This window comes from Brachycentrus maculatus, unplaced genomic scaffold, assembly GCF_059751285.1.
Source record: "Brachycentrus maculatus isolate JH-2025_06_01 unplaced genomic scaffold, ASM5975128v1 h1tg000498l, whole genome shotgun sequence".
Taxonomy (NCBI): Eukaryota; Metazoa; Arthropoda; class Insecta; order Trichoptera; family Brachycentridae; genus Brachycentrus; species Brachycentrus maculatus.
This window is the reverse complement of record NW_028281244.1, coordinates 482,351-507,202: the sequence shown is the minus strand read 5'-3', so window position 1 is coordinate 507,202 and position 24,852 is coordinate 482,351. Positions and strand designations below refer to the sequence as shown.

Below are 24,852 nucleotides of genomic sequence, written 5' to 3'. Positions count from 1 at the left end.
TTACCTATGTATTCCATTTTACTGACAATATTATTGTTATCAATGCTATTTCCTATACACACTTATGTGAATTATTTTGACCACAGGATATCAACTATAAAATATTACTCAGTACTGAAATAACTCCTTACTACATAACAGTGTATTTAAACATTTCACAATGCGTGTTTGACTTCTTATCTCTTACGATATCTGCCGATCGAAGAAACATTAGTGACTTCACAATAAGTTTTAAAATGACATTTAATATTCTGTTATCTGTATGTCTGTTTGTTTTTTCTTCATTTGTTACTGCGGATGATCCGTGCCACTTCCTTATGAGTATCAATATAACTGATGGGCAAAAGTGGAGCAATGGATCCATCAGTCACAACGGGTTGATTTACTCCCCCGATATCTACTTTGAATATGAGGACCACACCATGGAAGCCCACCTCAGGGGGTGTGTGTGCATCATCAGCACTTGCATGCGCAAGTGTTGTCCCTTAGGCGAGGTGTTTTGGGATGGCTGTGTTGTAAGCAACGACACGATGGTCGCCCCTTTCAACCCGCCAGTTTACGAGCTAGAAACGAAAGTAAATGTAGAGTTTGGTAAACATTTTAGTGTGCTCAATGAGATCATGTGCCCCGGAGGATCGTATCCCCTGAATCCCTATATGACTAAATCTGACAAGTTCTTTTTGCAAGAGGTAAGATTTAAAATCCAATTCTTTTTATTGTGCCGGTACACACATTTCAGACGGGTATTTTTTACACTTGCGGACCGCTGGCGACGGGATTTAATAATTATGTACTTATAGTTAAAACCTTAACAAAGAGATTGGTATATAATGTTCATATAAAAACATTGGATAATTCCTTATTTTGAAATGAGGCTGGTAAAAATACCCTTCTCGTCCTTAAGCATCAATCGACCGAACGGGTAGAAATACCTTTCCCGTCCGAAGTGTGTTAACAATCATCATTCCAATTTTTACTTTGTCTGTAGCTGGTTTAAACAGCGATTTAAATTTCTAAACCAGAATATACGTCTTCTTCTTATGTTGCTTTTACATTACACTTTGCTTTGTAATATAATACATATTTTTTCTGATTAGTCTCCACACATAAAATATCCAATCAGTATTCCCTAATGTAGAAGAGATTTGAGATTGTTTCTTAGTATGATGGTTGCAAATTGCTCTGGAGGAAGATCTTTTTCTCAGCTGATGAGGATAAAAAATTAATTTAGAACAACAATGACTCAAGATAAATTATGTTCTCTCTACGTGACAAACATAGTTTATCATTTGATGACCTCACCAGTGACTTTGCTCTGGCAAAGGCAAGAAAGAAAATGTTTTAGTTTAATATAATTCCCTAATGCTTATAACATTTATTTACTTATTTCATAGATACATATATATGTTTCATAGATACATTTATTTTATTTTTTTTACTATATGTATTACGGCTCTTTAGGCATGGCGTGTGTTGAGCCGAAATACTTACATGTTAAGGTGGAGACTGATCGGAGCATTTCGTCGTAACATAACGTCGTAACATCGCTCGCGGCGATGTTACGAGTATCCGAAACTATGGATGGAGCGCTCGGCTCGGTGTGCTGACTGTCCGAATGCTCGCATCGTAACGTGTTACGACGAAATGCTCTGGTCAGTCTCCGCCTTTAGTACAATTTTCATTATCATTATTATTATTTTTTTTTAATTATCAGATTTGATACATTACATACAATATATGCAATAACATTTTACAGTATAAAGGTTTTACAATAAAAATAATTACACATGGACTCAATTATATTAATAATTGATTCACTTTCTACCTTGTCCCTTCCAACGAGAAGCAACCATCGACAGACACTGTTCTTAAAGACATAATCACCTCTGGAATTCTTAATGGTAACATGTTTCAAGAACTTTTCTTTCTTTTTACCAGAGTTTGCATTTTTAAATTTGTTATGAATAAAAATTATTTTAATTTAAGGATTTGTTAATTCATTATCAATATACTTCTTAATTGAATTACAGTTTAATCCTTTAGTTATCCGAAAATCATATATGTCGCTGACATAGAATATCTGGACTTATAAAAGGCCTCATATTTCAAATAGCTTAGGACCCAGTCGTCTAAATCTGGCTCGGGTTTCAAATATCTATAACATTTCTTACTTTTCCATGCGTTTTAAAGCATCTTTGTTTCAACTCTTTCAGCCCATATTTGAGGCATTCTTCTATTCTATAGCATAACATTTATAAATCTTCTAAAAAATATAATAACATTTAATTATTATTATTATTTAAAAAAAAAAATTGACATAATGCATAGATTTATTTAAAAAAACAGTTATAAACATATTTAAAATATTTTTTTGCAGACTCCCCAAGACACCTTGTGTGTCTTGTTGGTGGAGTTCTTTTTTAACCTAATATTCACACAAAAAAGAGAGAAAAAATTAAGAATATAAACTATATTACAATTTTTATAGCGTTAACTCTTGATCATTTACCCATTCCTTTATTTTGCCTATGTTTTATATTTTATTTTGACCTCTAACATCCGTCGGCAACAAATTAAAAATGTTTGGAACAATATATTGCAGTGTTCGACTCCCATATTTAAAATTAAAAAAACCCTAAGTTTTGATATCAACCATAGCAAGATTTTCAATGACAATCGGTGTTTGTCGGGCATGAATTGTCTCTGGTGTTCTTGCTTTTGTGTTGGTTGATATTTGGATTGTTTGTCACCTTGTAGAATGGCGATTTGTATGTCCCTAAATTCCACTCCGGTCCCAAACACTTTGATGTGATGTCTTATTGCTTGGATGCCTTTCCCCTATCACCAAACATTGAGTCTGAAGCCAACTGGACCACGAGGTATCTACCCATCGTCTGCATAGAAGAAGGTGACATACCAGAAGAACATAATGAATTTGTTTTCATTGCATTCCTAATTGGTAAGGCCACTTTGAGGCACCACACACTAATTATAAAACTAACTTAATATCATAATGTCAGAATTATATACATTAACCCCCCATAACGTTAAAATAGGTACCGCGTTATCAGAGGGAACTTTTTAGGGGGTTAATATTTTAAATTGCATTTTTACATTTTAGCCAGCAGAAATGACTAAAATGAGTTATTATTAAATTAAAATAGAATTTTAAAACATTTACTCCCTATAACGTTCCCTCCGATAACGCGGTACTTATTTCAGCACTGTAGGGGTGTTTACTGTACTTCTTTCCAAAAATGGTCATCTCAATCGGAAAAATTCATTTTAACCCTAATAAAATAAAAATACATGTCGCTCACTCCTTTCAAGAACGTCATAAATCAAAAAACTTGATTTTTCAGGAGAACGTTTTTAAAGTTTAAAAATAGAATACAATGTATTAAAAATAAATATCAAGCCACTTAATAAACTTTTTACTGTGCGACAGATCTTTTTAGGTAAAACCTGAAGATTTTTTCTGCATTTGAAAAATATTTAGTAAATTTAAAAAAATAATTAAAAAATACATTTTACTCAAAATGCAAAAACAACACTTTCTGCCCTGTAGAGGGTAAATATTAAGTTAAAAATATGCTTCTTTTGCTGGGATATAGTACATTTTCTGGGTATTCCGAAAACATACACAACTGAAAATTGACGATTTTTGATTTATGACGTTCTTGAAAGGAGTGGGCGATGTGTGTAAAGCGACATATTTAAATCTTAATTGACCACTAGAAACGCAAATACTACAGAGAAAAGTCATGAAAAATATTGCACAGGTAGGTACTCATTTGATGGTAAGTACTAGTTATGTTTGAAGACGGCAGATAAGTTTGCTTTGAGGTTTTAGAAACCTGAATCCTAACAGCCAATAATTTATTAGAAAATATCATGATTTGTATGAGGGTAAGATATAGGGGGTGAGGACTCGCCTAATCCGTTTGAAAGGCAATCGCGAACATAAGCACCCGACATTTTGACAGCGATGTGGAAAAATAGGCCATAGACAAAAACCTATCGAAGATAGGTAAAGATTATTCAAATTGACTGGTTATTGATACTTACTTATGGTGGTTTATCGATACTTACGGGATTTTATGGGCGCACATCAATAGGTCGTAAAATGTCATATTATGCACCAAATTCGCTCAATCAGCAGTCAACAGATCTTTCAAAATATCGTAGTCATACAGGAAAAAGTGACCAAGTGCATTTTTTACAAAAACGTGATCACTGACTATTTGATATCTTACTAGCTTAATAATGCCCTGAAAAAATCACAAAGGATTTTAAACTCGGAAGTATAATATATTGACTTGGTAAAAATGACAAACTGCATTGATGTTTATTTTCTTACCAAGCAAAAGTGACTTAAATGGCCCTCCTGAACATTTTACGTTTTGTTAGTTGGTTACTTTCTCCTGTACAACTACGATATAATAAAACTGTACAAAAGGCTTGACATTTTCGAAATACACTTGGGAAAATTTTCCAGTTATAACGCATGTCATTTATTCCAGGTTTATCAATCTCAGTACCATTTCTTTTGGTGACATTTCTGGTGTACGCCATCATCCCAGAACTAAGGAATCTCCACGGGAAAGTCCTGATGACGTATATTGCTGGACTCATATTGGCCTTTATTTTTCTTGCTATTGCGCAGACGATCTCAGGAAAAGCCGATGTTCCTAAACATTCCTGCTTATTTTTGGGTAGGTATAATTTACGATTTATAGTAATATCTATACCCTAACATATCGCTCACTCCTTTCAAGAACGTCATAAATCAAAAAACTTGATTTTTCAGGAGAACGTTTTTGAAGTTTAAAAATATAAAACAATGTATTAAAAATAAATACCAAGCCACTTATTGAACTTTTTACTGTACAACAGATCTTTTTAGGTTAAACCTGAAGGTTTTTTCTCCATTTGAAAAATATTTAGTATATTTAAAAAAAAATAATTAAACAGTACCTTTTCTTCAAAATGCAAAAACAACACTTTCTGCTCTGTAGCAGGTAAGTATTTTGTTAAAAATATGACTCATTTGCTGGGATATAGATAGTACATTTTTTGGACATTCCGAAAACACGCACAACTGAAAATTGACGATTTTTGATTTATGACGTTCTTGAAAGGAGTGAGCGATATGTTCAATATATTTTAGGTGGATCATTGATATTTTGGGTTGGTGTTGTTTTTTATTTTAATTTTGGTACGGCCGTTGATCTCCAGTGATCTCTGAATATCTATGGTGGACAGATTTTTGAAATCTGAATGTTTTCCCTCCAGATAAATTTCATAACTTATGTTTTAATTGCATTAAATTTGTAATTATTTTAAAGTATGTACCATATAAAACAGAATACATAATTTATCTACAAAAATAAAAAATAAGTAAATGTTCGTTTGTTTAAAATTTTAAATCTAGAACAGGTAAAACATGTTTAATTTTTTTTATCACAATGGCTGCCCCATCTGTTGAACGTAACAGCATCACACATAATGCTAAACATTGCTCATGGGGGACAGCGTGTTTATTCACAGCTGGGAAAATATTGTATACTCACAAGCATTGTGAAATTAAAGTTGTTAGATATGTACATATGTAGTCTCTTTTCTTTCTTTTCCATTTGACCAGACTGAGCCACAGCAACGCGTGGCTGGATACAGCTAGTAAAACGTAAAACCAGGGATAATTAAGCCCTGGTTTTATGTGAAACATAAACTATTTACTTATTTTTCAGCCTTCTCTGTATTCCTTTTCTTCATGGTCGCATTCTTTTGGCTGAATATCATGTGCTTCGACATATGGTGGACTTTCAGGTATGAATTTACTTTTCTTCAATTTCTAAAAACAAAAACAATCGGTGACACCATTGCGATGAATCATGAGTACAAACAGGAAAATTAATTACGGCACTTTGATAAGCTATCACGTACTAATCAGCGGTTGACCACAGTGCTTTGCTTATTATTCATATATTTTGCAAATTTACGCATATATTTTATTTATTTATTATTGAGAACCAAATAATTGACGCATGTTTAAAGTTTCGGAAAACTATACGAATTTTATAGTTGGCATACTAAACGCTATATCGATATGGATAAATTTAAATGTGATACAAAAAAGTTATTTATGAATTGGAAGTTAAACACGACAGTATTTGAATTTACTCTTATCTAGAAAAAAGAACCACATTTCATGTTTTATCGGTAAAAACTTCTTGAAAACTCGTACCGATGACTGTTTAAGAATTCTTAAATTTCGCGAATTGGGAAACATCATGGCAATTTTTACTTTGTCTGGAGTCGTTCTAGACAGCGATTCATTGCTACAGTGGAATAACTCCGTCATGTTGTTAAGCCAGGATATATGTATGTATGTCTTCTTCCTACGCTGTTCACCTTCGACTTTGCATCGTTATATAAAACGTTTTATTTTGTATTCTTATCCTAATAAAATATCTCAAAGTACTCTAGCTCTCTTTTCTTTATAGGGTGTAAAGCCTTTATCTTTTTTTTTCATGAATTTTAAGACATTTTTGTTTAGAACTCTCTAAATTCAAGATATTATGAGTATACTACAATCTTCTTTATGGTAGCTTGGGTCAGAGTCCATAGTCGGATTTTGACGCCGTAGCACTTAAAAGATGCACTAAAAAGATGAAGCATCGCACAATTTTAATGCGCAGTTAAGATTGAAGTACAGTTTAATTAACAGTTTTAATAATAGATATCCACGGTACGTATTGTAATGCCTTGCTTAAAGTTCAATTTTACTTGTTAAATTTGGTAGTGTTTGTTCACAACATAAAGTAATAGGAAAAGTAGCCAAGTAATTGAATCAACTATTCATTATAGTTTTTATTTCTTTTGTCCCGTAGGTTCATTTCTGCTCCACGCTTCGGTCGCCACGCATCTGAGAGACGACGCTTTTTATACTACTCTTTGTATGGATGGGGAACCCCCATAATCCTTACAATATTTAATGCAGTAATGCAGTTCTACGACAACTTTCCTGACCACATTATAACTCCTCAGTTCGGTGTGCTACGGTGCTGGTATGTAGGTGAGACTATCACGGTGGTGTACCTCAGGGTAGGCCTCTTGATCCTATGATTTTATGGTCTATATAAGTTACTGAAGAATAAAAAAAAATGAAATACAAATGAATAATCAGTGTTTAATTATAAAGTAATAAATATTTTAATTATTTTGTGTACAAATTAAAAGTTAAGGTAAAATGCAATTGGTAAATGTGTGTTAAATATTTTTTTTATGGAGGAACTCGTATACATTACTTCTGCCAACTTGCACAGGCATTTATGATTAAGGGTATACAATCTCCATCCCCAAGTGCCCTTTCCATTACTACTTTTCTTTATTTTCTCCATTCTACTATTCTTTCATTTCCTTTCTCATACAGCAGTAATACCTTTCACCTTTCATTTACTTCATACACGTCAGATCCAATCATATCCGCTCCTTGCTTCAATGAATCAAGTGCGCAGGGTTTAAAGCCTTGTCTTTAAATAATCAAAGATTAAGTTGACACCGCGTTTATCCTGCGTAATGCCCTATGCTCCATTATGTGCATATAGGATTAAAAATGTCTGTAATTTTACCAACTCAAACGCATTTTGTCAATGTTATACTCGGAATATGGCACTAGGATTATGATTCGTGTTAATATTTCGCTACACGATAAAAATAAATTATCAATGATACTTGGGAAGAACTTTAATCTAGTTTTAGTTTTTTGTTTCAGATTGGAAATCTCAACTGGTGTATTTTTACACGCCGATATTGATTCTCTTGATAAGTAACATGGCCCTATTTGGTTTAACCAGTTATAAAATCTTATTGGTAAATCGTGAAACCGCGGTACTGAATACGGGAGATAATTCCAGAAATGATCGTTACAACAATGAAAAGCAAAGGTAATACTTTTTAAAGGTAATTATTCATTTACTCGTATTTACCTAATGTACAAACAAAAATATAACTGTTTATATTTTTATATTATTTTTGACATCTCATCAAAGATGAAGAAGAATATCGAAGTCTGGGCATTTACGGGGCTGACGACCGTCATAGGCTGGTTTAAGTGATCACTTTACACACGTGTAACATTCACCAATTCTACCCATTATTGACAACCACACTACTCAAATTCGTCAGCCCCGTAAATGCCCAGACTTCCATATTCTTCTTCATCTTTGATTAGATGTCAAAAATAATAAGAAAATAACTCCTGTAATTGGAGATAATCCAGATTTTGTGAAAAAAATTTGAACACACTTAAAATGTTGTTTGTATTTTCACTCGTTGGTGATAATATCTGTAGTTCTCGAAACTAGTCGTGTTAAGATTAATAAACTCATAAGTATACAAGTGTTGTATTCTTGTAACATGTTTGAAATTATGATCTTCATATTATTCCAAAAAGTTTACGATAGATTAATAAAAATATATTTTTATACATTGACGGTACAACAAAACCCTTAACAATGATGGTTTGAAATTTTTACACAATGTTTTGAAATTTTTACACAATGTTTAAAAATATTCACATAATTTAACATGGACTTAGATCTTTCCCATTTCCCCTTTTCCTCCCTCCCGCCCCACTTCCAGGTATTTATATTTAATGACATATCGCTCACTCCTTTCAAGAACGTCATGTCAAAAAACTTGATTTTTTAGGAGATCGTTTTTATAGTTTAAGAATATAATAAAATGTACTAAAAATAAATATCAAGCCACTTAATGAACTTTTTACTGTGCAACAGATCTTTTTAGGTAAAACCTAAAGGTTTTTCTCCATTTCAAAAATATTTAGTAAATAAAAAAAATAATTAAACAATACCTTTTCTTCAAAATGCAAAACCAGCACTTTCTGCCCTGTAGCGGGTAAATATTAAGTTGAAAATATTCCGCTCTTGCTGGGTATAGTATGTACATTTTCTGGGCATTCCGAAAACATGCACAACTGAAAATTTACGATTTTTGATTTATGACGTTCTTGAAAAGAGTGAGCGATGTGTGAAATTTTGTAAATGGAATGTTGCTAATACCTGTTCTTTTTTTGTTACTTATTATTGTAAATGTATTGTAACTGTTCTGTAAAATTTCCAAATATAAAAAAAAAAACAATAATTAGAATTGCGTTTTGTGTGGCAGGTTCTACGTTTATTTGAAGCTGTTTCTGGTGATGGGCGTGAACTGGTCTGCAGAGGTCATCAGCTTCCTAGCGGGAGGCTCGGACTACATCTGGCTCCTCACGGACTTCGGCAACACCATGCTCGGCGTCTTCATCTTCTTCACCTTCGTCTGGAAGGACAAAGTCAAGAAACTTCTCATCCAAAGGTACTTACTTTAAAAATAATACTTTAACGTGGTGCCGTGGCGCAGGTGGGTAGACGCTCGACTGCGAGACTGGGATCGCGGGTTCGATTCCTGCCAAATGCAAAATAAATTCAAGAAAGATTTATTTTCAATTGGGCTGTGTGTTTGTGATATATTTTTCACATTTATCTTCCCTATCCTTACTATCCTACCTGCAGACAAGCTTCTAACTAGGCGTTGCGGGTTATTCCTAAAAAAATACATCTCATGCTGGGCCAATCAAGAGTTAGTTTTTTAAAAAAAAAATTAAAGAGAAATATTTTTTATCATTTTTTTTTATTTACACAAATATTTCTATTTCATACTATTTCTGTGAGCCTAAGCGGCTCATTATTAGAAATAGGTATCAAATTGTGGTAGAGTGGGTCCGAACCGAGAAACTCTGACTTAAGAGTCCGCGACACTTACCACGGGACCACAACCGGACAACAAGTGACGCGGGCATTAATCGCGACAGCACATAAATCATTAAAACATTTTAAAACTTTCCGATAAAAAAATAAATATGAACACTCATCTACAATATTACGATGTTTTCATGAATAAGTTTCTCACATCTCTTTGGTAGTTTGTTCGCGAGTTATCTATCTACCTTGGGGTTGGCCGTACAGTGCAATGTGAAGGAGTCCGGATAGTTCCATTCTCCTCATACGCGCATACCATTGTCTCCTTTGTTGCCTTCCCCACCTAACGACATCTTCGATCTGGCATATTTCCCTTATTCTGACGTTCCTTATTCTGTCTCATTCTTTCTCGTACGTACGTAAAAATACGTTTTAAAAAAATCAATATTTCACTAAAATTCAATATTTTTAGTATTTAGTTTATAAAATTAAGTTGCTTTGCAAGAGAGGTCTGTCAGGAAGCCTAGATGCTTGTATATCAGATCCGGAAATGCGGTTCCGAGCTTTCAATGTCAAGTGCTTGTACACCAGTTTCAACGGAAGAAAAAAATTGATTGCAATACGAATAAACAAATTCGTTAGTAATTTAAAAAAAAATGTTAGTTATGTTATTATATAACCACGCACCGAGATTTCAGCCTACCGGTTTCAAGACGTACCCATCTCTTCGTCAGGACAATCACATCACGAGCATGGAAACAATACTACAACTGTGCCATATGTTATATACAATATTTTGATATTTTTTGTTATTTTAAATTTATTTTGTAATAATACATATGTAATTGGGAATCAAATATAGCTATTTGAGTATAGCACCCAGCGTTTAGTCAAACTAAAATAAAAATTATTTTTGTTGTAAAAATATGAAACATTTTTTTAAAAGATTAGACTTTGACTTAAAAAAAAAATATCTGAAAATTCTTTCCTGAAATGCTATTAAAAATATTTTGCTTCATATTTAAATCATAGATCACAGCTAAATATAATGATTAAGTGATCACTTAAACCAGCCGCTAACTGATTGTTAAGGTTTGACCGACTTTCTGTTGAGATAAATAAAATGTATCATATCATTTTCAGTAAAACTTTTGAGCAAACACTTCTTACGGTTTACGATATGTTCCTTTTCAGGTACAAGTTATGGCGCGATGGACCAACAGATTCTAGAGACGTGACGTCATCATCACGATCCCGTACTACGCTTAATTATTCAGCGAATTCGGAATCAGAGAGGCCGTCCATTCATCTACCGAGCTAAACCTAGGGAAATGTTATGTGTGATTAGAGATATGACCACGCTAATCTAACGTTATATTTGGCGACACTTGAAAATATTACGAAGTATTTACGACGGTAAAATTATGTAGTTTGGAGCAAACGAGGATATTTTTTATAAAGATCTGGATTCCAATTCTAGATCAAAGAAACTGCGTGATTTTCATAGTTAGCACCAATAGGGCTTTAATCCCTCGATACTAGTTCTAAGGGAGTTTGTTTCTCATCACTATCCCCAAACGGATGTAGACCGCGTGGGAGCACTTATCCCAGACATTGCAACATCGTAAAGTCGACATCCGAAACTGCTGACAGCGGAAAGCATGTAACCAGAAGCATTGATCGGCATTAACTTAAGTATGCTTCACAGCACAGAATTTGTTTATAGATTAGCTTCTCAATATAGGGAATACTGAAATTTGGGATACTAAAGAGGCGATTGCCTAGTTACATCCTAGGCACATAGGACGTTGAAAACCTGAACATATTGTAAACCAGGCGATCGCCATAGATCTTTCTGGAAATATATCTAGAAAAAGACCGACAAATGGAGGCTACAGAAAGATAAGAAGATTCGAAGGCATAGTCTAGGTGACGTTGTCTATGAGAGAAGGACATACAAGCTGAGGACGAAAGAGTTGACCCCAGTAGTCTACAAAGACGATAAATTGGGATGGAGCCAGGAAGAAGGTTGCCTAGTTACATATTTCTCCGTCAAGACCGAAACAATGGTACGACGTGTACTTTGTCTCGGTGCTTCGTCAAAGGAACAACGTGAATCTTATCTCATTCTTTTACCATCATCTTCACCACCTAAAGGGTAACCTAAGATCTTTTTTCAATGGTGGATTGGTCTCTAATGACTTTAATCCAAGAGGGAATTAATCTCGCAAACACTTTTAGTTTCAATGGAGAGCTGAACTCCTATTATCAGCATCAAATAGGCGATGATCTCTCGACAGTATAAGTTTCAATGGAGGCTAAACTCCCGTCACAAGCACCAAGAGGACGATGATCTTTAAATATGTATTAGTTTAAATGGAAGCTGAACTCCTGTCACAAGCACCAAGGGGACGATGATCTCTATATATTAGTTTCAATGAAAGCTGAACTCCCGTTACAAGCACTGAGGGGACGATGATCTCACGATGACGATGATTAACACCAATTTTAGTTTATGTTGAACTCCTAATCGGCTGTCCAAACTCAAAACACAGAAAGGACATTTTTTGTAGTACGTTTTTTTTGTTGCATTTTTGGACTAAGTAGATTCTACTTAGTCCAAAAATGCAAAAAAAACGTACTATAAAAAATGTCCCTTACTGTGTTTTGAGTTTGGACAGCCGTAATGCTTCGATGTCATTGCTAATATTTTAATGTATTTTTCACATTTACCTTCCCTATCCTTACTATCCTACCTGCAGATAAGCCTCTAAAAGTATTGCGGGCTATTTAAAAAAGTTAAGTATTCCCGTAGAAATGAAAATAAACTGTATTTAATTCGTATAATTTCGTGGGGTCAGGCAATTTACTACGAGATATTAAGGTTGGGAGACTCCTTGTTAATAAATAAAGTTGTAGGCATTATGTACCCTTTGTAAACAATGTTTATTCCCTTCTACTCGCTCTTATTCTGAAAACCTAGTTATTTTAAAATAATATATTATTGAATTTAACATAAAAAAGACGGCAGAAAAATAAAAAAATATTTTAAATGACTTTAATTTTTATGAAACTGGTTGTAGAAAAATGTATGCAATGAAAGTGGTTAAAAACAAAGTATTAGTTTGATTTTAAAGACCCTGTATATATGTTTAAATCCGTTTTTTATGAATGCTTGATTTTATTTTATAAACCTTATAAAATGTTCCACTGTATATGTGTAAAAAAAACAAAGAATCTGTAAAAATCATTTAAGTAATTTAAAATCTGAAAGAGCTTATTCTCCATTATTGTATAGAATTTTCGCTAAAAGGTAGTACATTCAACAGGATCACGAAATACAGCCGATAATATTTTTTTGTATTACGAGAACAAAGTACCTACTTAGTTGGTTTTCCCGGGATCAGAATAGGGCGGGAATGCTGGCGGGGTGGGGGGGAGGGATGGGGAAATATTTAAGGGTGCGATTCATAGTAAAAATTTCAGTAGCTCCGGGAGCCTTGGCGTGAGGTGGCGCGTTTCAGGGAGTTGGGCGGGAAACATTGCTTATTTAAACGTATTTCGAATTCACGTGAATCTTGTTATGTGTTTTGTGGGCAATTCAAGTTGAAGGTAGGATTTCCACATTAACATAATGTATATTGTTTGTGAGGTAATGTATATGTTTTTTGTTAGCGTGTTTAGCTACCGTGCTGGAGGTCCCGGGTTCGATTCCTAGGGGGGGTTAAAAAAAAAGTTAGTGATTTTACACTCTAATATTAATTTAATAATACCCTGGACTGGTTCCTGAAGCGCAGGAGTGATCACCTTGCCTTCATATAAGTAATAACGATCAAGATAACACTGCGTCAATAAGATGCATTGCCCTATGCACCATTGGGTGCGGATAAGGGTTAGTATATTGTGTGTGATATTTTTATATGATGTATTTATTTTCACCCTAATATTTATTCAATATCACCCTGGACTGGTACCTGAAGCGGAGGGCTAATCACCCTTCCTTCATGTGTTAACGATCAAGATAACACTGCATTTATATGATGCAGTGCCCTATGCACCATCGGGTACGGATAAGGGTTTAAACAAATATTACGTGTTAATAATGTAATAATAATGACAAATAAGATTTTGACATTAATAACATAGATGAAGAAGAATGTGGATGTCTGGGTATTGACAGGGCTTATGATCTGTCATGGGCTTATAAAGTGATAATTTGTCTTTTCTTTCGGTTTTCAATACAATAAAGGCGTTGAGTTAAATAGATATTATGAAATATATTTATTATATATTATTAATATATTAATTAATTTTTTAATTTTTTAAAGACAAATATATTATTTTTTGCAGAGACTTACCTGATGTGCCTTGTCGGTAGAGTTCTTTTTATATCCATTTTTTTATTTTAATTTTATTTTAATACATAAAATACGCAAAAAAAATAAAAAAATTAAAATTATAATTTTTTTTACAATATGTACTCTTGACCATATACCCAATCCTTAATTTTGCCTTTGGTCCATATTCTTGTTTGCCTTCTAACCTCTGCCGGCAACAAATCGAAAATGCTCGAAACTTTGCATTGAAGTATTCTATTTCTATATTAATTGTTCACTCTTGGTCCCAATGACCACTTATTTGAGTTTATTGATGTAAATACGACTAATGTCGAGAGCTTTAAATGTTCTCATTCACGGTTGAAAATATGTACAAATTCTTTGTACAAAATCAGTTTGTATTTTCACCTGTTGATGGGAACATCTGTAGTTCTAGAAACTAGTCGTGTTTACATTAATAAACTCTGAAAAAGTATATTACAAGTGTTTTTGCATTTCAATCAGTGTGAAAAATAACTAATATTTATTTACGCCCACCTGGGAATTGAACTCGAGACCTCTAGCATAGTAGTACAATGTGTTAACCACTACACTATAGGCGGACATATCGCTCACTCCTTTCAATAACGTCATAAATCAAAAAACTTGATTTTTCAGGAGAGCGTTTTTAATGTTTAAAATATAACACAATGTATTAAAAATAAATATCAACCCACTTATCGAACTTTTTACTGTGCAACAGATCTTTTTAGGTAAAACCTGAAGGTTTTGTGCCCATTCAAAAAATATTTAGTGTATTTAAAAATAATTAAACACAACTTTTTCGTGAAAATGCAAAAACAACACTTTCTGCCCTGTAGCGGGTAAATATTACGTTAAAAATATGCAGCTTTTGCTGGGATATAGTACATTTTCTGGGCATTCCGAAAACATGTACAACTGTAAACTGACGATTTTTGATTTATGACGTTCTTGAAAGGAGTGAGCGATATTGCTTTGCCGGGAAGTAGGCCCTGGGATGCTCAGACTTCCATTTTCTTTCATGTAACGAGGAACAAAAGATGTTTCATATCAAGTTTATCAATGCTTCAAATAATGTTTTAAACGACTCACAGGAACGTAATGTGAGTCGTTGTAAAGTGATATTCATCATCATAATACAAGAAGACACAATGAAATATACCAAGACACAATGAAATACACCTGGAGTCAATATACTCAACTAAGTTTGGAGTGAGGTCCTAGCAATATATTGCTCAAATTTACCAGCTGCCTGACATAGGTATATAAAATATATATTAAAACCCAGCCAGGAAAATGAATGAACTGAAAAGATACTTTAATGGTTTAATTATGTTTATGTTAGTGATTGTTGTATTTTCCTTTAAACATGTTTCTAACCTTATGCTTTTTATTTTTTCTATTCCTGTTTATTGTTTGATATTTTACATTTTGCCCTGTGTTAGTTGTGTTTATTTTTTTAATATTTTTTTACTTACTTATTTGTGTTTCAGTCGTGTTAACCTCAATCCTAAAATGAGTAATGGGAATTACTTATCAGGAATATTATATATGAGATATTTGTGACAATATATATGTTTTAAAATAAATAAATAAGTAAAAATAAAAACTGCATGACTTCCAGAAAATTGACAAAACAAGGATCAGGGAACATGTTATTATGTTTAAGATTCATATTTCAATAATTTAATATTTCAAAATTTGCTAATCACTTAATAGATAATGATCACAAATATAACAATAATAACGTAGAAATCCTAAAAATAATTAATACGAAAAGTCATACACTGCAAAATATTGAAATAATATAGAAATTCATAAAAATTAAAAATAATAAAAAACCCATTATAATTATGACAATAACCTCCCCCCATTGTCTATGGCCCAACTGATGAGAAATTAAAAAATATACATATATAAGAAACAGTTCCTACCCCCTCTTCAACCGTCAATGTCCCATAGACCCAACTCTAAAATTTAGAATTAGCTTCACAAACGGTGTTTGAAAATGATGCAGAATGCATCGAAACACGTGTCACAATAGATTTAAGGAAATATTGATATTTACCAAGTAAAACATTTATTAAAAATAAAAAGTTCAGACCTAAGTTTAAATAAAAAAATGACCTAATTTTCATTATATTGTTTCTGACATTTTGCTTTGCGTATAGTTCCCGTTTCGAATCCAGGAACGTGGTGAGCCTCTCAATGCAATTAGCTGATACAGTTTCTAATGAATATGTGCAGTATTTGTGCTAATTGCACTGTCGTGAATCTGACTGTCAACTGGATGAAACAGCTTGAATATACCTTATACCCACAATGAAATAATATCAACAATATTCTGTGCGATAACCTAATGAGGAATCGTGAATAATAATACGGTCTAAGCAGTGATGGGATTCAACATTTTCAAGAACCGGTTCGCCCTTTAGGTACTACCTCTACCCCCCCCTTATAGTTTTTACATTTACTTACTCATTAATTTGTTTTTTATTCTGCACATAAACAGAACATTCACATAATAACTAAAAATGCTCCAAATGCTGAAACGTATATCTTTCACGTTATTCTTTTTACTAAGTGCAATAACTTAGCTGAAAGTTCTCACTATTTTTTTTTCATCTCTCCAATGTTTTTTTTTCTCTTCTTGAGGTTTAAATATTTTTACAACTTGGCGGACCAAGTAAACCGATCATGCTCCGATACATGATATAATCGGAACATTGTGTGAAAACGAAGGGTTAAGGACCGGTTTGGCGAACTCTAAAAATTTTCGGCACCGGTTCTAGTGAACCTGTGCGAACCTGCTGAATCCCACCACTGGGTGTAAGCCTTTGGCTTCCAAAATCCGATATATCGGCATTCGGTACTCTAGCGAAAAATACCGGATTCGTCGATCTGACGTCATGATTTATAAAAGTATCAGACACATTTTGGACAGTATGTTAAGGCCAAGTAATCGTTAAATCGCAACTTTTTTCTAAATCCAGGGAACATTTAACGGAAATGAAAAAAATCCATATATGTATATTAAAAAAAAAACCAATATACATTCCTTAAAAAAAATCTAGCGTAAGGACATGTCTAGCCATGTGCGCGGCTTTGCGTATTCTGATTTGAACGCTCGAGTTCTAGGCCTTAAGGATTCTTTCAGGGTTGTGCATTTTTTTATTATTTCAATCAAATATTTGAAATGAAAAATACTAAAGTAGCAATACCGGTACAATACAGTAAACTTTATAAACTTTTCAATAATTTTTAAACAAAATAAGGTTATGTACGATAAGTTTATGTTATGATAAATGTGTTCTTCAGTCTTTGTGTGTTTAAAGTTTTCCTACATTTTTTTTCTTTAAAATCTTGTTTGGATTTTCCGAGATTTCGGGATTCCGAGGTTTCATTGTAATACAAATAAAAATTAAATACGTACGAATAATGAAATTAAATTAAAATATATTTAATTTGGCATTTGAGTATAAACTGGATGAAAGTGTTTTTGATTATTACATTTCATTTTCAATTCTTCTTGCTTCTTCCAAAGAATAATCGACTCTGAACACTATGTTGTCTATTTTCCTTTCGAGTGCCTCGTTTTCAAAGAGTAGATCGCTTATTCTTCTTCTCATTTGATCATTAAATTCTTCGCAATTAATTTCTTCCGAATAATTATAAGTCGGTTCTTCTGTTGCGGTAGTTGATTGATCATTTCTGGGAGTGGTCGAGAGTTGCTGAGTCCGATAGTGGACGGGCGGGAGTCGAAATTCTGATTCTATCACACTTAAACCAATGGATTCCGCGATGGTGTACATTGGCCTACCGAGAGATTTAAAGGAAAGTAACGTAGAAGAATACGTTTGTACTTTTTTAGTAGCGATATTCAATTCCCTTTTCAATCTTTTTATTTCTTTTTCGAAATTATAATTATTATTATCATCTGATCTTAAATTACCGGCGTATAAACGTGAGAATGATGAAGCAACGCTCGTTTCGGATAATATATTAATCAATTTCTCTTTAGTTTCGTCGATTATGTTTGAGATGGCTTCTTTTTGCGTGATATCTGTCGAGCACGGATCTTCTTTGTGTTTTATTAGTCGAAGTAATTTCCCTCCTTCGTCAGTTTTAGTACCGAGTAGCAACCTGTCAATTCCACTCTCAGTCGCTATCGCTGTGATGTTACTGCCTGTTCCTTCTACTTTAGTACTGTATATTTTTCCATTTTCCACATGAGGATTTTCAGTGTTCAGTGCGAAGATGTTGCCTTCCTTGTTTATCGAGTTTATTGCGAAAATGATGAGCTTATTGGCCTCCGCGTCGAACGCTACTTGCGCGCTGCGGTATCCTGGTTCAGTCACAACCTCCGTTTCTCCGATTGATTCATTTTTGATCATGATAATCTTGTCTTCGTATAGGAAATACCTGTTATTTCTTCCATCGACAAATTCATCGATCCGCGGAATTTTGATTTTCTTTTTTAAGGGTCGCAATGTTTCATTCCTTACGGTTAATGTGTCGGATGGAATATTCACCAAAGTATTTCCGTTTATTCTTCCTATTCTTCTCGGAGGACTCTCGACTTCTATAACCAAATCGCAGACGTAATAGTCGTTCAGAATTTTGATCCAACTGTCTTCGCAATTTCCACTCTCAGTTGCAGTGAAACAGTTAGTTTTTAAGAGTTTTTTAGTTTCCAGCGTCTCCACAACGCTCCTTGAGATAGCTACAGCCAGAAACGCCAGTAAAACGCATCGCGTTATTGGTTTAGACATTGGGAAAGCCATCAGGTATGCCTGAAATGAGAATAATCTTATATTATAAGGAATGTCATTGAAATGTAATACTGATCGTAGATAAATGGTAAATATTAAATACATGACATAAAAATATGATGATCCCAAAGTATATTGTGTGTAGGATCATGTATATTATATTGTATTATTTATTGATCCACAATTATGTCGACATGTTAGAGGAATTTTCGAAACTATTTAAATGAAATCAATAATATTTTAAAATTTCTTTGTTACGTATGTATTATTTCATCATTTATCGACACCCAAGGAATTTTTAAATTATAAATGCTTATATCGTACACAACATTTTTGGGCGAGTCCAAATCCTCGTTCACAAATCTCGTTTCTCCACTTAAGAGTAATTTTTACATTTTGACATCTCAACACAGACGATGAAGAATATTGAAGTCTGGGTATTTACAGGGCTTATGACCTATCACAGTCTGGTTAAGTGATAACTTAACCAGCCTTAATAGGTCATAAGCCTTGTAAATACCCAGAATTTGTGTTTCTTCATCTATGTTGAGATATCAAATGCCTGTAATTTAGATTATTATGAAATTCACTACGTCTAACCTTAACTTTTTGACAGTTCATAAACTGTAATAAAATAAAGGTTTTGTCACGCGTCAACTGGCGTAAATTTTTATTCTACCCACAGAAATGCAACTAGACCATCAATGGTCAATTCTCAAGAATTGATAAAATATTGCGCAGGTAGGAACTGATAAAAATTATCATGGAAAAAATATTTTTGGGCGTTACTGTATTTTGGTTCTGGAGCACCAGTTATTTGGTAGACAATATGACGATTTTAAAACAGCGACATGACAAGTTACTTAACAAAATTTGAATGCTTGAAATGCGTCTTCCGTGCAGTGTAGTATTACAATTATGGAAATAAACGTATTAAATTTACCTTATTAATATGAATGAGAACGGAAGTGCTGATGTAATGCCAAGAAGGAAATGAATTTATTTAACCATACTCGTACATAGTTTCAATAAATAAATAACGTTGTGAATATCGAAGGTTCTCAATCATTAACATCTACACAAATACAACATTTTGAGTGTGTCCAAATACTTATCTCCAATTATAGGAGTTATTTTTTATAAGCTAAAATAGAAGCTAAAATTATAAGCTAAAAATATAAGCTAAAATAATAAAAATGAAAACGATATTTTCTGGCAATTCTCATATGTCGCTCACTCCTTTCAAGAACGTCATAAATCAAAAAACTTGATTTTTCAGGAGAACGTTTTTAAAGTTTAATAATATAATACAATGTATTAAAAACATTGTATTATTTGTTAAAAACATTGTATCATTGTTTAATAATATAAAACAATGTATTAAAAACATTGTCCGCCTCCGTAGTGTAATGGTCAGCACGCTCGGCTACCGTTCTGGAGGTCCCGGGTTCGATTCCCAAGGGGGGTAAAATAAATATTAGTATTTTTTTCACTGTAATATTTATTCAAAATTACCATGGGCTGGTACCTGAAGCGGAGGGCTGATCACCTTTCCTTCATGTATAAACGATCAAGATAACACTGCGTTTATATGACACAGTGCCCTATGCACCATTTGGGTGCGGATAAGAGTTTTATTTTTTATTATATCAAAAACAAATATCAAGCCACTTATTGAACTTTTTATTGCGCAACAAATCTTTTTAGGTAAAACATGAAGGTTTTTTTCTCCATTTGAAAAATATTTAGTATATTTAAAAAAATAATTAAATAATATATTTTCTTCAAAGTGCAAAAACAACACTTTCTGCCCTGTAGCGGGTAAATATTAAGTTTAAAATATGCCGCTTTTGCTGGGATATAGTACATTTTCTGGGCATGAATTTTGAAAAAAATGTATTGTTTAATTATTTTTTTAAATATACTAAATATTTTTCAAATGGAGAAAAACCTTTAAAAAGGTTTTACCTAAAATGATCAGTTGCACAGTAACAAGTTCAATAAGTGGCATGATATTTATTTTTAATACATTGTATTATATTTTTAAACTTTAAAAACGTTCTCCTGAAAAATCAAGTTTTTTGATTTACGACGTTCTTGAAAGGAGTGAGTGGTGTGTGAAGTATTCAGTTTCTTCAATATAACCCAAAACAGCCCACATATGCATCCTTAAAAAAATAATGCATAATGGATGGGCCCTTGAGGTAGTATTTTACTATATTAATATATATTAATATTATTATTAATATATTAATATTATTATTAAGACTCTCCACGACTTGCAGGAAAAGGATTCTGTCCTACTTTGGGCATATCGCCAGAAAGAACGAGAAGAGTCTTGAAAAACTGGTAGTAACAGGTACAGTTGAAGGCAAGCGGGCAAGAGGACGGTGTCCAACAAGATGGACAGACCAAATAAAGGAATTAACCGGATCCTCGCTAAACGCTGCCATCAAGTTGGCCCAGGACCGGGAAGAATGGAGAGGACTTGTGCACCAAGTGCCTGACATTCCAGAAGACCACGACGCTCAGCATTGAGCAAGAAGATGAAGAAGAAGAAGAAGAAGATTATAGTAATGGACAGAATGGTGATATAACACAAGTGTATAAAGTGATCACTCTTAATCTAGTCAAATGCCAGGTCAAATTTCCAACCTCTTTCACAAAAAAAGATAGATAGTTTAATTTGGAAGTCCGCCTCCATAGTGTAGTAGTTACCGCATATGGCTACCATGCTGGAGGTCCCGGTTTCAATTCCCAGAGGGGTTAAAATAAATATGAAAGAGTTTTTTCATTGTAATATTTATTTAATATTGCCTTGGACTGGTGCCTGAAGCGTAAGGATGATCGCAATACAATAATATGATTATCAATCCCCTTAACATTGCATCAATTCGATGCAGTGCCCTATGCACCATTGGGTGCTGATGAAAGTAAGAAGAAGAATGTAGAATGGCACCGATTATTTTGTGTTTTTTTTTTTAATATTAATTTATTCGACATTTTTTTACGTGCCTGTTTACTCTTTAAAACTACTCCTTTAAAAACTGACTTTCTTTTTAAGAAAAAAATCCTGCTGTAATTAGCGGAGCCTTCTGCCATCACAGATTGGGAATAACTGGTGGAGATAAGCTTATATCAACAGTGGTTGGAAATACCCAAGGGAAATAATTATTATTTTGATTTAAAAAAAGCGCTAATATAAATATACATGTGACGTGCTATTTGATATTTATAATAATAGTAAAGGTTTTCACTTAAAAATTGACGCATTACAAATAAAATTGGACGTCATATTGTATTTTGTGAAAAAAACTTAGAATTATTAAAAATATCACACTGGTGGGAGGCTAGAATTTTGTCCAGACAAAATTCTGGCTAGCCTTCCACCAGTCTGGTGATGTTGCTAACGAGGAAACCCGATCACTGCTAAAATAAAGGAAATGTGTGTGTATGTACTACTTACTAGGGTAGGCAGTAAAATTAGGTAGTAAGGTAAGCTGGTAATACTTAGTAAGGTAGGGTAGGTACTGGTTGCGTTTTTATATGTAACTTAGGATAGGCACTGCTTTTCTGCCTATATGGAATGTAAGCCCCTGACTATATATTATATAGTGGGTATACTGGCAAAAACTTTAACTCTAAAATCCCAGTTTTAATAATCCCTGCTATTTAAAACTTTTAGCCTGAACAAAATACCCGCTATTAAACATTAAGTTGAATTTATTTTAAAACCACATGAACATGAAATTTTAAACTGATTAGCGTATTTTTTCAGTTTATAGAAGACTGAAAACTTTAAAATATGCATCATTAAGTCAAAATTGCATATTTTCGAGTAAACGTTTTTTGCCAGTACACCCACGATATGTCATTCGTAGGTGAACAATTTGGTGTCTGATAAAAAAATATGCATATTTTAAAAAATTTATTTGTTCGGGATTTGTACAGCTTTATATTTAAAAAAAAAAAAGTTCCAATAACAATAATTACATTACATTAACAAAAATAGTTACATTCATTAAAATAAACCCAATTAAACAATTCCACATTTATGTTATAATAACTTTTAAAACATTAAGAGATAATTTTTTTTAAAAAGAGTGGGAGTGTGTGTGTGTGTGTGAGGAAGGGAGAAAAAGGGTAAGGGTAAGATATTAAAAATTGATAATACAATAATACAGTATGGTATTTTTTATAATAATAAAATAGTATGATATTTTTTTTAAATTTTAAATTGTCCATGATAAAATAAAATAAAGCAATAAAAAGTTCCTGATAACTTCAATTTAGAAGCAGGAATTTTATTGCCAGATATACGACGCAGTGACACGGCTGATAAAGATGTCATGCCAGTCCAGACTCGATCGTGAAATGGTTTATTCAAATGCAGTCCCATGCAAAATGCTAGGCAATATCTTTCATTACGTCATAAACTGCATTTGACGTGCATTTATTTTATCAACTGTTTTGACAGTCCATTTACCGCCGACATGACGAGAATAACATTATCTTGTGCAATTTCAGTGGAATAAATATTACAATAAGTAATACAGAGTCCGTACTATCGCATAACGCTCACTCCTTTCAACAACGTCACATATCGAAATTCGTCAATTTTCAGCTGTGCATAATTTCGGAATGCCCAGAAAATGTACTATATCCCAGCAAAAGCGGCATATTTTTAGCTTAATATTTACCCGCTACAGGGCAGAAAGTGCTGTTTTTGCATATTGAAGAAAAGGTATTGTTTTTTTTTTTAAATATACTAAATATGTTTCAAATGGAGAAAAAACCTTCAGGTTTTACCTAAAAAGTTTTTCGATATATGACGTTGTTGAAAGGAGTGAGCGATATCTGTTTCGAAACAGCATTCAGCCCTTTTTTCAACGGGAGTGATAGCTATTTTTATTATTTACCAGCTGTACCCGCCTATGCGTTGCTCGGCTCAGCCTGGTAAAATGGAAAAGAAGAAAATAATAAGCTCATATTTCTAAATGACTTATTTCAGAATTTTTGTGAAGCAATGAAAATACAGTAACACCTCGATATAACGGACCTCTATTTAACGAACTTCGGATATAACGAACAAAAATGCAGTAAAATGTAAAAATAAAATAAAAACGTTGTTAATGCTTAAATTCAAGTGTCACCGCTTGTAAACAACTTTTAGCGGCCATGATAATCACAAATTATGTCTCAAAACTTCCAACGAAACTTGATTCCTTTTTAAAAGCAGGATTACCGAAAGCAAGCGCGTCGATATCAAACAGCGACGTCACTTCACGAAGAGTGTCCGATGACAATAAATAGAATTTTGTTTACGTTTTATATTGTTACAAGTTCATATTAAAAAAATATTTTCTTTTAAACCTTTTTTTTATATAACGGACTTTCGGCTTTAAGGGTATATTCGCTAACATAGAATTCGTTCCACCGGAGACCACCGGAGAGGTCACATGTCTGTTCACGCCCGGTTTTTTAATGAATGTATATTTGATTTTTTTATTTTTTATTTTTTTTTATTTGTATCATTTTTAACTCCTTATCTTTAAATAATATTTTTCTTTTCAAAACCATGTAATTATTTCGAAGAAAAATATATTTTACAATGCAAAAACGGTGTTGAAATAAAAAAAAATAATTACGTAAAATGTTACCTGGATTTAGAGCAAATTAAGTTACGACTTAACCCAATTAGTCTGTTATATCGAGGCTTTACTGTATTACATATAATTGAAAAAACAATGGAATCGAAAACAAATAAAAATGCTAAGCACTCTGTCCGCTATGAGTAACGTTTGGTATTGCGTTTATTGCTGTTACGTTTAACAGATGGCGCTGCCTTAGAGGTCGAAAAACATATTTTTTTAATCAATAACGTTATAAAAAAACACACCTATTCGAATACAACATTTTGTTAAAGTAATCATTGAATTACTTTAGGATATTTCAGATTTT

General features: G+C 33.1%; 3 protein-coding genes across 8 annotated transcripts in view; 2 read left to right on the top strand and 1 right to left on the bottom strand.

The window, feature by feature from the left end:
• Window positions 1-116: 116 nt before the first annotated feature.
• Window positions 117-12,995, top strand: LOC148301943 (G protein-coupled receptor Mth2-like). Of its 3 annotated transcripts, none has more exons than XR_015838726.1 (9): window positions 117-689; window positions 2,758-2,959; window positions 4,524-4,715; window positions 5,751-5,829; window positions 6,894-7,078; window positions 7,778-7,949; window positions 9,193-9,378; window positions 10,956-12,278; window positions 12,434-12,995. XR_015838726.1 is itself a non-coding variant. In XM_088272470.1 (8 exons), exons 1-8 carry the CDS (start codon window positions 237-239, stop codon window positions 11,080-11,082), a joined length of 1,596 nt encoding a protein of 531 aa, XP_088128596.1. In that variant the 5' UTR covers window positions 117-236; the 3' UTR covers window positions 11,083-12,805. The 3 variants fall into 3 exon arrangements, 1 of the variants encoding a protein (XP_088128596.1); XR_015838727.1 differs by having other exon boundaries at window positions 10,956-12,272; window positions 12,434-12,878; XM_088272470.1 differs by having other exon boundaries at window positions 10,956-12,805.
• Window positions 12,996-13,231: 236 nt separating this feature from the next.
• LOC148301941 (uncharacterized) overlaps window positions 13,232-24,852 on the top strand; it is a 46,634-nt gene continuing 35,013 nt past the window's right edge. The window contains exon 1 of the mRNA XM_088272442.1: window positions 13,232-13,373. The gene's annotated coding sequence lies outside the window, so the exon portion shown is untranslated. The remainder of the gene's footprint in view (window positions 13,374-24,852) is intronic.
• LOC148301942 (uncharacterized) lies at window positions 17,558-20,047 on the bottom strand. 4 transcript variants are annotated; one of them, XR_015838719.1, is made up of 2 exons: window positions 19,835-20,047; window positions 17,558-18,912 (listed from the first exon to the last, which is right to left on the bottom strand). XR_015838719.1 is itself a non-coding variant. In XM_088272444.1 (2 exons), exons 1-2 carry the CDS (start codon window positions 19,510-19,512, stop codon window positions 17,626-17,628), a joined length of 1,308 nt encoding a protein of 435 aa, XP_088128570.1. In that variant the 5' UTR covers window positions 19,513-19,811; the 3' UTR covers window positions 17,558-17,625. The 4 variants fall into 4 exon arrangements, 1 of the variants encoding a protein (XP_088128570.1); XR_015838720.1 differs by lacking the exon at window positions 19,835-20,047 and adding an exon at window positions 19,760-19,812; XR_015838718.1 differs by lacking the exon at window positions 19,835-20,047 and adding an exon at window positions 19,681-19,811.